This window comes from Dermacentor silvarum, chromosome 2 (genome assembly GCF_013339745.2).
Source record: "Dermacentor silvarum isolate Dsil-2018 chromosome 2, BIME_Dsil_1.4, whole genome shotgun sequence".
NCBI lineage: Eukaryota > Metazoa > Arthropoda > Arachnida > Ixodida > Ixodidae > Dermacentor > Dermacentor silvarum.
In genome coordinates this window covers 185,835,658-185,849,543 of record NC_051155.1, presented here as the reverse complement: position 1 = coordinate 185,849,543, position 13,886 = coordinate 185,835,658, and the positions used below count along the sequence as shown (strand labels likewise).

At 45.3% G+C, this 13,886-nt stretch overlaps 1 protein-coding gene across 4 annotated transcripts in view; it reads right to left on the bottom strand.

Moving 5' to 3' along the window:
* Nucleotides 1-1,910: 1,910 nt before the first annotated feature.
* LOC119442292 (phospholipid scramblase 1-like) overlaps nt 1,911-13,886 on the bottom strand; it is a 28,119-nt gene continuing 16,143 nt past the window's right edge. For all 4 annotated transcript variants that reach the window (XM_049662024.1, XM_049662026.1, XM_049662025.1 and 1 more), the window contains exons 6-8: nt 10,834-10,998; nt 7,961-8,122; nt 1,911-2,814 (exon numbers count right to left, since the gene is read on the bottom strand). In XM_049662024.1, coding sequence (XP_049517981.1) covers nt 2,755-2,814; nt 7,961-8,122; nt 10,834-10,998 — 387 coding nt within the window. In that variant the 3' untranslated portion in view covers nt 1,911-2,754. The remainder of the gene's footprint in view (nt 2,815-7,960; nt 8,123-10,833; nt 10,999-13,886) is intronic.

The following is a 13,886-nucleotide window of genomic DNA, read 5'->3' as shown; positions in this document are numbered from 1 at the left end:
AAAATCGCAGTGAGAAAAACTGCTAAATTTAACCCCCGAACACCCTTGTCGGGCACCGCCCGACAACGGGAGTGTTGCTTTGTCGGGCCCTGCCCGACAACGGACCGCAAAGGCTTAAAGAGCAAGCGCGCTTAACTAACGCCGCCCGGAAAGTACGAAGCGTGACCGTGTGGCAACCCCGCGAGTACGGAGGCTATATTTCTCCGCACGCATAGATACTAAGCTTTAGAAAACGCGAAAGAGGAGCGCGGAAAGAAGGGCGAAAGAAGGAAGAGACGTGCCTCCATTGCTAGGCGCCACTTGTTTGGGCGGAACATGCACTCGCAAAACCTGGGCCTGTATTTTGTAGCAATGCGTTATGCTTTATTCTATACTAGTCTTATGATCCACCGCTCACGGCCAGCTGATCCTGTTGATAACGTGAGCGGACCATCGCTCTGACCACTGAGCAAGCGTGAAAAGCGCGAAAAGGCATTAGCATCAGAAAGGCATTGCTACAAAATATCGATAGGCCCTGATGAGTCGTCGCCTCAGCTAGAGTTCAAACGGTTCTGCACGTGACAATCGCCACTTCGGGACCTTCTCAGAAAGAACGGCTCGCCTGACTGTTCAGCTCACCCACTGTTACCCTGCCTCGGAACAAAAAAGCGCGAGTCGAGAGCCGAAGTATTTTGCGTTGATGCCCAATCCAATGCGCGCCTTGTGACCCCGCTGGTCCCGCTGCTTTACTGAGCTGTGCTGTTGGAATATGTGTCCACGCGGGGCTTTCGGGCACACTGCGCCGTCCTAAACCAGGGACGAATCCATTTCAACGCACGCCGGCGTGTCATCTGAGGGTAGGGTGGTACGGAAGAGGCGTGCGTGAAAGAACCTGTATGCGCACGTGGGCGACAGCCCTTTCCAGTGTGACATGCTGCTGTCACCGATTAGCATGATCGTTGCGCTGCTTTCAAGACTTTTTCAGAACTCATGGGTGATTATCGTACGTGGGCGATTGGCCTTTCGAGAGGAGGCCGCCCCGCTTTCCGACGTGCCAATGCTGTTTGCCAGCGTAGCTTTTTTTTTTCCCTCAGGCGCCGTCTCAGGTTTCCCGGACCCGTGCGCCGTGGCGTCCGCTTTCTGCGCCTTGTCGTCGGCTAGCCTCCTGTTTCGGCTGCCGTGAGTGGATAACCGGAAATCTAAGAATCCCAAATTTTGGAATATGAGTTCGAAGTACTGAGGCGGTTTTAACATGACACGGAAACTGAATAACGATCGTTATTCTGAAAAGTTCGGTATTCTGAAGTTCGTAGTACTGAAATATTTTTACGCTGAAACTATAAGAAGTCAGCAGGGGATTTCTGAAAAGTTTGTTAATCTGAAAAGTTTGTTAATGTGGGGTTCGTAGTAACAAGATTTTACTGTATAGCAAGGACTAAATTTCAAGGCAAGAAATAGAATTTAAAAAAATATATTTTGTATTAGTTATGCAAATTATTGAATGCTGGTCTGTAATGTTATTTACAGCCAGGAAAATACTATATACTGCAGTAGAACACAGCTCTAAGAAGAACACATCCCAATGGTTCAATTCAAACACCAGCATTGCATAACCTGTGCACCCATTCTATTTCACAGCACAGATTAAAGAATTTCAGCAACCTCCAAATTCTTTATAAACTTCTTGGTGATTCGCTTCAGTGAGATCCACACTTGCTGTGAGGTGGTAAAGTGTTGAGCTATAATTATTTTGCCTAACCCTTCTAATAATGTATAACCACTCTAAGAAGATAATGGGAAACGATTCTTACTGACTATCCCAAGCTCCAAAGTTTGCAAACCTGAGGCATGCTTTAACTGCTCAGAGCAGTTTCCCATGTATTTGGCTTCTTTGCCTTTTTTTTTTCCAATATCCATTAATTGGTAACTGGTTGTACTTGCAGCACATTATTATGCCCAAGCATATCTAGGCTAAATTTTGTAGCTCTACTACAATTCCAACATAGACTAAAGTAATTTCTTTATCACTTCGTTCTTCTTGTAATAAGCAATGTGAGATTCCAAATTCATGCTCGGTGTTGCAGAAGATGCAACAACCAAGAAATCATTCCAACTCATCTTTTAGTAAGTCAACTTCACAACCCCACAAATCACTGCAACAGAAGCACGTCTGTGCTACTCGAAGAGCTATGATAAGGCAAACCATATGAGCTCAACATCAAAATAGATAAAAACTAACAAGCCAGAAGACTATTAATCTTTCATGTTGGCTTGACATGCACAGAACTGTCATCCAGCACACAAAACCACAGCAATTGGACTAGTTTGTGCGTCTGAACATACTCCTTTACCGCATCATATATGTATATAAAGGTACAAAGGTGTGTGGTATAGATGAAGAGTAACTGAACCTAGGAAGAGAGGGAAAACGTTACTCGATCAAAATGCAACAACTGCAAGTAACATAATTGTAAACAGAAGCACAGTGCTACACGTAATTCTGCGCTGAACACCCTGCAATTGATAGCCTGGAACCTCCCCAAAAAGAATGCATAAAAATGCAAAGTCAACTTGTGTTTAGACTAGACAACTGTACGTGGACAACAGGAAAGTTTCTAAGCGCGTAGTTTTGGAAATGGGTAAAAAAGAATATTCGAAAAACAGGAACGACAACAGTACATGGTCAAAATGGTGGCACGAGGACATGCTCCACACATGGCATACAGCAAAAGCAAGGACTCGCAAATCCATAGTCAGCTGCTTCCCTGTGATGTACTACAGCATGCCGGGTCCGTCATTCTCCTTGTTCCCAGACTTTTCAAAGAACATGTAATCCTAGAGCAAAAAAGTAAGAAAAAGGTACGTTATCTTCAAAGCTCTGATGAAACAGCATGTGTAAGGACAAATTAGTACATCGCACACATTAAGTTGCAGGTATTCTACATTTAAAAAGTCTTGCAATGAGATGAATGACATTTAACAAGCACAGCCTCGACTTTTGATACTTATTCATCCTTGAGGCACGAATTATTTCAGCCTGTTGAAAATTTGGTTTAATCACTTTCTTGTTTCCTAAGACATGCAGCAGCAGAATAGACATGACAGATTTGACGAGACGCGCCAACTTACAAAGTAAGTGACCTTCCTCGTGGCTCCCGAAATCCGCAAGCAGCGCTCGCTCGCTCATATCAAAAGTTATATCTTCGTTGCATTCAGACAGGATCGAGATGCGCTTTCGTGTTTCGGAACATTGATGTGCTCTCTTTTTACCACAAGCGAGCATGAAGTGTTCGTTGGCCGCTTGCAGTGAGATCTCGTTAACTCGACCCTCTTTAATTCCAAAAATTGGATAATTCGGACTCGTCCTCTGGTCCCGACAGATGTACGCATTATTCAATGCAATCGAACTCTCGGTAATTTGGATGTATTTGGCCGTACATCGGTTCATTCGGACAACTTTTGGAGCTCGGCGAGTGAGGAAATGTGCGACGCAAACGAGCAAAAATAGCGCTAGCGTCCAACCGAAACGAAGTGGCGAAGTTCACATCACCACAGTCATCAGTGGAAATCGTACATGAATGACAGCAATGCTGGAATGCTTTGTGCCTTTAAAGCCTTTATTCCTGCGTTTACTGCGGCGCATAACACCACATGCTTTCATAATTGCCTAGTCGCCATACATGATCGCGTCGATAGTGACCGTGGTTTCATCCACAGTTGTTGCAGCGAACGGTAGTTTCATTCCGAGTCTGCGGATGCATCGGCCGCGTGCAGTCAGCACCGCTAAATCACCACTCATAATCACATCGATAGTGACTGCGGTTTCCTCCGCTGCAGTTACGGCAAACAGTTGTTTCGTTTTGATTTTGTGCAAAGCTGTCAAGGATGAAGAGCACCGGCTCCATTGCGATGGACAGACGATCTGTTGTTGATCAGCTCACTGGCAAAAAAATCATCGGGAAGTGCACGCGGCAGCGCAAAGCGTGTCGCAAATGAAGGCGCGGGCTATGGCCGTGCTGCGAAGGAAGTCGCGAGGCCTCGATCACCGCTGCAAGAGCCAATGACTCATGAGATGATGAGAATTGCAGCTTCGGCACTGCATTCGTGCAAAATAGCAACAGCCTTTGCTCATTCATTCACTAAATAAAAGCGTGTTGAGATAGTAAGCATTTGTATATTGTTTTCTGGATACTCTCGATAATTCGACATTCCATCAATTCGGACATTTTCTTCGGTCCTGTTAAATCCGAATTAACAAGGTTTTACTGTAGTAGAAGTAGGGCTCTTTAATGAGTGTTCATTATACAGTAAAATCTCGTTACAAGAGACATGATTACAAGAGACACTCTGTTACTAAGGTCAACTTCTCTTCACTACCGTATTTATTCGAATCTAGGCCGATAGTTTTTTTCAAATAATCACATACGAAACTCTAGGGTCGGCTTAGATTCGAGGATTTTAAAAAACGCGCCAGTTTTTAACTGGAACTGATAAATATGGTGCATAGTTAGCGCCATCTAGAAAAGTCAGTATCGCAGCCGCTACTAGCCGCGCCAGTAGCCAGCTGAAGTACACGAGCGACGTCGCCATTTTGGCCTGCGTCGTATCGGTAGTATCGGTATGGTGCCAGCATCGGCGCGCGGGTGGCGTTATCGTAATGGCACCAAATGGGCGATGCCACTATAGTGCCGCTTTCTAAACGAATATTGTATTTACTCGAATCTAACGCGCACTTTCAACACGGCCCTAAATCTGCGTCGGCATTTCAAAATGGCCGCCTTGCACGCGCGTCGTGCCTAGCTACCGTAGCATGCGGAAGCTTCCTCCGTGTGCTGCAGTACACGTGCTTAGGCAATAGTCTACCGTCTGTCTTCACGTTCTCAGCGTCTGCTCTATATATCAGCATGAAGTACCGAGTTTATCATGATGCCGCATTTAAAAGGAAAGTGATCATCTGTGCGAAGACGGACGGAAATCGGGCCGCATCACGGGCGTTCGGGGAATCCGAAACTTGCGAGCGGGACTGGCGCAAACAGAAGGAGAGTTTTTTCGCCAGCAAAGCAATGCGGAACGGTTTCAGTGGACCGAAGCAGGACGTAATCTGCGACGATCCACTCCGGCGATACGATCAGGCTTGGCCATATCTTGAATGCAATCTGCGACGGGTAAAGTCCGCCGCGCGCCGTGTTTTCGCCGCGTTGAAGCGAGAGGCATGCTAGCACGCGCGCTTCGTCTCCAGCGTTTTGACAGTTCGTTTCCGCGGTCAACGAGCGAGATGTGTTCATGTTTGCTTGAGCGCGCGTGACACCGTGTTTGTTAATAGCGGTCTACTAATTTGCTACCGCATTCGATGCATCGCCTTTCGGGCGAAACTACGACTTTTTTTTATTCATCGCAACATCAGTGCATCGGGAGGAAATCTATTTTTCCAAATGACAGAAAGTTGTATTTCAGTTTGAAAGCATGAGGTGCGCGGTACTGGTAAAGGACTTTTTCCTCACGGAAAACGGGTGCGCGTTACAATCGAGTAAATACAGTAGTTGTGCTAGCCGTAGAGGCATCGTCAAACGTTCAAGCCGGGCGGAACTTCGGCATCGGTCTGTCGTTGGAGGGGGCCACGGGAGATGGTTTTTGCGTGCGCCGCAACGTGCGCTCCTTCCAAAAATGCAGCATCTCTAATGCGCTGGATGGTACTGAATATAGCGAACTGTTTGAAGATGTCAGCAGTAAGGAAGATAGCGACGAGGCTAGCAGCGATGGTGACATAGAATGAGCTCGGCATGTTCATATTTAATAAATGCTGTTTCATTTTGCGAATGCTGTCCTCGCTTTTTTGTTCGGCTTACATTCGAGGTAAGTTTTTTTTTTTTTTTTCGGACTTCAAACTTTTGGGGGGTCGGCTTAGAATCGGAGTCGGCCTAGATTCGAGTAAATACGGTATTTAGAAGAGACACAACCCATACACAGATCATCCATCCAACCCAGGATGGAAGATCCTGTGGAAAACTGCCCTGAAGATAAAGCTGGGGCCTGAATCCAAGAGACCGCAGACGTTCCAGAATCTTTCGAGGAGTTTGTGTCTGCAGATGTGGACCTCGTGTGCTCCGAAGAGCTTACAGATGATGCAATCCTCGCACAAGTAAATGGTGCATGTGCCCTAGAAGATGAATCAGAGGAGGAGGACGACTACAAGGACATTGCAGTGCAGAAAGTGTCGGCAGTTGAGGCTGACGAACATCTAAAAGCACCTCAAAGGTATTGTGTGCAACAGAAAGGCTTGTAAAGTGAAGTGCTTTACCTCCAGAAGTTAGAAGAAAGCTAATACAACTTGCAGTCACTAAAAAACAAACTACTACGAATGACATCAAGCCATCCTGAGCAATTTCCTGTAGATGTGCTTTGATGCTGATGTATAATAAAGTGGTCTAGTCTGACTACTCAGTGTTCTTTGAATTTTTGTTTACAAGAGACCTTGGTTACAAGAGACACGTTTCCTGGGTCCCTTGAGCGTCTCTTGTAATGAGGTTTTACTGTATACTGATGCCGTTTCAATTAGTAGGGCAGAAAAATTGTAAATGCTCTGAAATGTGGTCATTATAACTGATATTTCTTTATATTTGGAACTGTTATAATCAAGTTTCACCGTATTCTACTGTGCTCCCCAAACCCATTCAATAACAGATGTAATTTTTATATAGTGACGTTGGATACTGTATTTCCATGATGCAGTGAACTAATGACAAATAAATGTGAATGACATTCAATCCCAAATTACATAAAATCCCTCTAATGCGACAAAGGTATACAGTAGAACCCCGCTGATATGTTTTTCACGGGACCGTAAAAAAAAAACCCGTAAGAGCTGGGAAATGCAAGAGCCGGGAAATGAGAAAAATTGAGAAATGGGAGTAGTGTTGAGCTGCACACAATTCTTATGTGTGAAAAAAAGTCGTAGTTTTGCCCGACAGCCGAAGTATCGATTGCGATAGCAAATTAGTAGACAGCTATACAAAGTAACAATAGTAGTTTTATCGTCCATATGAACTTGCAAACATTCACTTATTAACTATATTAACAAGCATGGTGTCAGCGCCCACAGGCAAACATGAACACATCACACTCGATGAGCGCGGACACGCGCTGTCAAATGCTGGCGTGAGGAATTTAAGCACCGCTGCAGAAGCAAGCCAAGTGACCTTCGTGCTGTTGTCTATCGCTTCAACGCAAACTGAGTGCCGAGAACACACAGCACGCACAAAGCTACTGAGCCGACGACGCACCTACACTGCGTAGACTCTGCTCCCAACGCAGATCACTTTCAAGATACGGCCCGCTGCGCGGTTGATGCCAGAGCACAACGCTGCCCACTATCCCTCCCCCCTCACTCCCTCATCGGGCCCTTGAGCGCAACGGAAGAAGGCGCGCTTCCTCCCTGCTTTTTTTTTCTTTCGCGCGCGAGATTTAGACACAGTCGTAGGCTCCCCTCGCAAGCTTTCACTCGCACATATAGCATACGGCGCGCGGTGACGCCGTTATCGCCCTTGGACTTTATACGGAACATTTATGAGCCAAAACCAATTTTAGGGCTGCAATGCGTCATAGACACTATCTTTAGATAGCAAATACGGATCTCAAGGGCCATACTTTTGCTGGCGGAAACCGAAAATACGTCATAAGTGTCGCCCCCGGCACTTTGAGCGGCCAATGCCATTGTCAAGCAACCAAGCCAAGCGACATGAAAAGTCAAAATGGCCGCTCGGGCCTGCACGGCGTGGCAGTTCGCAACGTATGATGTGGGAACGGTCCCACAGTTGCGACGTAACAGCGGGGTTACCAATGCATTGGGTTCTATGAGAGCTGTGCCAGGACCGGCCGAAAGCGACGTAACAGCCGGGAAAACGCAGCACCCGGGAATGTAACAGCGAGGTTCTACTGTATTAGACACCCCACAGAAAGACAAGCACAAACTGTGTCTGCTTACGATCAGAAAGAGTGCTCCGAGCAGCACAGCCTTCATTTTAACATCCAAGTCCATGGGGAAACTGATGCCAAAATTGTCCGCGTCGGTGAAAGACTCTTTCAGCAGCCCAGACCACTGCTTGCTAATGCGGCCGACTTCTACGGCACCATCCTTTGACAGCACCTAAGATGAAGACACAAAAAAAAAGGCATGTGTTACAGATATATCTATTACTTTTATCACCTGCCAACACATATCAGTATTATCGTGAACCTAAATTGCCCCTTTATACAGTCGAATCTAATTAATTCAAACAAGCTTAATTCGAACTTCCGGTTTATTCGAACTGGTCCTGTCAAAGTTATGTGTATTCCAATGGGCGAAAACACACGGTAATTCGAACGCGAAAGCATTTGCGATGGTTAATTCGAACATACCGCGCACCGAATCACATGCGCACCAAATCACATGGTGGTGCCTCCGACCGGCATTGCTCCGAAAAGCTTAGGCGAGACCCCTCAATGCCGTGTGGAGAAAAAAAAAAAAGAGGGGGAGAAAAAGAACCGCAGCGGAGATTTCACTCTCTCAAAACGCAAAAACGGCAGCATCGTTTGTGTATATATGCGCCTGCCTGGGAACAGGTGTAATCGTGCCACGATGGGCGATAAACGATCGAATAACAAGCAGTCACCCTTTGAGAGATTTGAAACCAGATAGCCATCAGTAAAGGGCATGCAACAAGTGGGATCCGCCGTAGGAGGAAGCCCTAACTTGCCGCCGGTGCCACACGCGCGTGCCCGGATGCGGAAGCGATAGCTGACGCGCCGTTGCCATAAAAAAATTAAACGAAAGAACGGTGAGGCATTGGCGCAAGTAAGAAATTCCACATGTTCCCGTCAAGTGGCAGCACATGCCAAGCGAAAGAAATGATCGAAAGAGGCACGCTTTTTAAATGTACAAGTGATAACGTACATGTACGTCATTGACCATTTTGAAGGTGTTCGCGGAGGTCGTACATGCACGGCATTGACCCTGAAAGGGTTAATAAAGTACGCATATATTCCATAAAGGGTGTGTGCTCAGAGGAAACTGTCACCTTGTCACCTGCTTGCTGTCACCTCTCTTTCTCTCTCTTCTATCTCCTAACATTGATAATCACTTGCAGCGGCGAGGACATCATCACTTCCTTCACAATGCAGCAGCAGTGCAAGACCAGTGTCTTTGTCCAAATAGGTACAGAGGTATCTCCTTGATACAATTCTGCATAATACGTTTCTTTTTCTTTCCCCAGTAATACAATTTTGTTGGATAATACGTTGGATGATACGATTTTCGGATGATACGCTTTATTTTCCAGTTCCCGCTAAGATCGCATCAACGAGATTCCACTGTAATGTCCAAAACATATTGGTCACACCATGTTTCCTGCTCCTGCAATAACTTCTGGCGCTTACAGTACTGAAAAGCATGCCTTTAAGACTGGCTTTTGGTACTTCGAAACAGCCTGTCCCATAGGCCTGATGAACACCACCTATACACTATACTGTGCACACCTCAGCAACTAATAGTCTATCACAGTGTAGTAGCTAGTAGGTTTGACCCAAGCACTCATTCCACCATAATATTCCCTTTCTAAACCCCGCCACTCACTAAGCAATGTACACAAATACCCAAGAAAGTGTATGGAAGGAAAAGATGTTGTCGCAGCTCAATTGGTAGAGCATCGTATGCGTCATGCGAGTATTGTGAATCTGGCTCCCACAGGTAACAAGTTGCCTTTTGTCTCACTTCTATTTCCCTTTATCTTTAAGATTATGAAGCTTATAGCAAATTTAACCCTGTTTTATATTTATTTCTACAACTCAAATTTAAAAAACAAATTGTTGATTTCCCCCATGCCTACGCTGAGGTAGTGGCTCAGTGGCTATGGCCTTCCGCTATGAGGTTGTGGGCTTGATTCCCGGCCGTATTTTGATTTGTCAAAATGCAAGAACACTGATGTACTTACATTTAATTGTCCGTTAAAAAGTTATACCCCTGTCACATGGGCACCCCGCAAACTCTGTTGAGCATGAAACTCCCTAATGGAGATTTACGGCAATAGAGTTGCGGCCGTGCTACACGGCACAGTGCGAGCTTTCGACAGGCGCTGCATGGGACAGAACCAGCACTGCTGCGCTTGCTTCCACGTGCAACTGTTCACATATACAGTTGACGCTAAAGTAATCTTTAAGTAGTCTTTTTTTAACGTAATACGTAATGTAATAAAATCACAGCGAGAAAGTTTGCTGTATGTTACCGCAAGACTTTGGTTTTCCAAGCATAGCGAAGTTGAAAGTGATGGTGGCCACACTGTGCTCTTGCTTTCCCGTGTGGGTGGCATGTTGTAGAGGGTACAGGCGCTGATGTCCTTAAAAACAAATTAGATACTCCCCATTATGTGGCGTATAACCTAAGGCAAAAAAAATAATGCTAAAATTTGTAAGTGAGCTAGTTACGTAGATTTTATAAGCATAGTTTTCTTCGCAGCTGTATCTATCTGGGAACGAGAGTACTCCATCCAGCCGTAATGGTCATTGCCAAACTCCCTTCACCAAAATCTCCATCTAGCGTCCTTGGTGCAAGGGAGACCGTGTAACACGAGCACAACTCCCTGGACATAAGGATGACGGAGTTAAAAGGAGTTTGCGGGTGCCCGTGTGACAGGGATATTAACCCAGAATCCTCCATTGCGATGTCCTTCATTGCCAACTTTGCAGTCGTTAAACGCCACAACTTTACTTTCTTTATTTTTTTTATTTCCCCCCTACTTTCCTTGGCTTCATTGTCTGTTGGCTTGCTATGGTTGTTACTAATAGTCAAACCCCTCAGTTCCCTTGACCCTTCTCACTCACCTTGAACTCGACATCTCCGCAGATACTCCAGGTGCAAATGGGGCCCTCAATCCTCAGCACACACTCCCTCTCTGCATTTTCCACTCGAAACTTGGGTGTGAGGATGCTCCACTCTTGGATCACATATCCGATGGGGGTGTATGGAGGTGATGACACTTCAAGCTTCTGCAGGATGAACGGATAGGAGCAATTACTTCGTGACATCTAATGCAAAGGGGCTGTGTTAAGTTCAGACAGTGAAAAGACCGGCATAATATGCTCAACAGTAAGTGCACATAGACACTGGTGGCGCTGAACTTGTGTGTCGTGACTTGGACATACTTGATGAAGTGAACAAAAGAAAAACCTAGTGTGAACCTGCAATGCAGTCGCAGAAATATCTGCAGCACCTCATCAGACCCTTATGTAGGCTTATATATTCTGTAGAAACCTGTGATGACTGCGCAATGATCTGCAATTATTATGCATGAACCTTGTAAACAAATTTGCCACCTGATTTTAAATAAATTCAATGCTTAATATACTATTTCTAGCCAGTGTTCACTGATGTGAGTGGTATGTTTACACTGCAACAACTGCTCTACATTATTTCATGAAAGGGAAGAGCCCATAACAGCTGCCACAATAAAGCAGAGAAATGTCTGTAACCATTGCCATAGTGTGATGACGGTGAAGAAGTAAGAACAATACCGGAAAGAATAAGAAAAGAATGACGACCTTTTTTGGGCAAACTTTTGCATACAAAACAAAGCAATACAGTTGAACCTCGCAATAAGAAAAGCTCAAGACAACGAAATTCTTGTTGCAATATTTTTGTATCCCCGGCGAACGCCCATAAGATTCAATTCATTTTAAATCTCGTAACAACGAAGTGTCCCTACACTGCAATCCCTCATTAATAATAAAATTTGTCAGAACGTTAGACCCCATATTATCAATCAATGTGACGCAAGCAGTCCAAAAAGTACTTTAGTGCCTTTTCTGCCCAGTTAAACTGCATAAAACACTGCCACAGACTGCGTGCATGGCCGCCGCCATTGTTGTTTAGAAAAGTAGCAAAGCACCGGAAGCGATTGCAAGTGCCCAAAACACGTTGCAGCCACCATCGTTTGTCAATTGCCTGTTTCAAATGCGGCCAGCGACATCGCCTTCAACCTGGGGTGCTATTCGGAGCATTGTGAAATTCTGCCATGTTAGTGAAGTGGCTAACTCATAATCTCTGATTAACCCCTAGGGCTGCTATGCCGCCTCCGATTTGTTCAAAATGCTGTCATTACTGAATTTGACATGGCAAAATTCAACAATGTCTAGAATAGCAACCATGTACTGACATGTGTTGACAATTTGCATACAATGCATAGTGCGTGCATACTTTGTGGCTTGGTGTGCGTTGAAGCTGACCGGTGGTGTGCAGAAAAAACAAAGTGCAGTGAAAATGAAGAAGTCCTCATCCAACCGACATGGACTTGTTTATTGCCACTCCAGATGATGGCTGTTTCATGAGATAGCGTGTCTCCAGCTGTTGGTTTAAGTTAATATGTTGGAACATTGCAATTACATTGTCTATTAGTAAGCCCTTGTACTAGAAAATTGTGCATTTGGCTGACGTAAACCTACCTGGACATACTTCTCGCTGTCTACACAATTGTGTACACCAAGAAAGTGCGTCAACAACAACAGCATTGATGAAAGTAATGGTACTTAAAATCTGTCACATACATCTTGAAACTGTTCTGATTGAAATCGCGTTGCAAGTTTGAATAACGGGTTCAAAATGTTTTAGTTTTAGCAAAACGAGTGGGAAAGTAGACGGTTGTGTGTACTTGCTCGGTGCAAGTATGTCGTATGTGTTGGGTGTACTCCTTTCATTGTTTTTCACAATGTGTTCCATCAGGCATAATTTTCAAGTGCCTGGATGGGTGCTTTTCAAGCCTGTTAGACATGAAATAGTTGATGTTCTCATATGTAATGTCCTGTAGTTAGTTTTCGCATGAAGTCCATGTTCTGCAAACTTGACAAAACTCACTAAAAGAATTGAAAATTCTTAATCTATTCTGCAGCTGTATGCTTTTTATGATTCTGAATATTCAAGAAATGCGCTCAAGGTAATTTTTCAGTTCATTGGCGTCTGAAAGGGTTAACTTGGAAAACTGAATAATTCCCACTAGCTGTACTTGTCAACCTGTGCCTATTATACCGCATCAAATGCCTGTAAACGCAGAGGCATTTGACCTTGAGCCATTCGTCACTTGCTGTCAATGAATTTGATGGTGGCGCTGCAAAAAAAACAAAAAACAAATTAGCAGCCGATCCACGAAGTGAATGCTGATGATGGAGCGAAGCTCCTTGAACGATTACGACTGCTGCTCGAGCTTTCGCTTCAGGGTCCTGCTGCCATTGCCGGCGTGCTGCTGCTTCTCGTGCTCATAGCCTGGGGTTAGCTTTGTGGCATTGCCGTTGGGCTGCCGCATCTCATTCTCGAAGTGTAGGATCAGAGTGACGACGTTTGCGCTTACGTTCACGCACCTCCATACTGCAGTGCTAAGTGTAGCGATAGCGGCACAGCGCCGGCGCAACACCTGCGCGCGGTCAGTATGCGAGCTGCATACGCTCTGCAAACGGTTTTGCGCATGATGTCATGCGCTTGCTCGGAGAGGGGTTTCGGAGCGGCGCCGGCGCAGCACAACACCTGTGCGCGGTCAGTATACGCGTTGCGTGCACAACGGGGAGCTACGACGACGACGGCAACAACGTACATCGTGAGAGCCTAAGGAGCTTCGCTCCTAAAAAGTGCACCCTCGTTGTCCGCGAACCCGTGCCCCTTGCTACTGAGAGGCTGGCTTTCCTGCAAAGTTTAGACGTTTAGTGGCTAAGTGTGCTTTAGAAGCGAAATTTCGCCAGCAACACTAAATTACCACAAAATGCAGCACTGTATCGCCCCAATATTCTTAGATTAGATAGAAACAAATGCTAAAAACCATGTTTACTCACACACAGCCAGCAATATATTCGATTTGATTCGAATATTCATATCCAATCGAATAATTGAACCA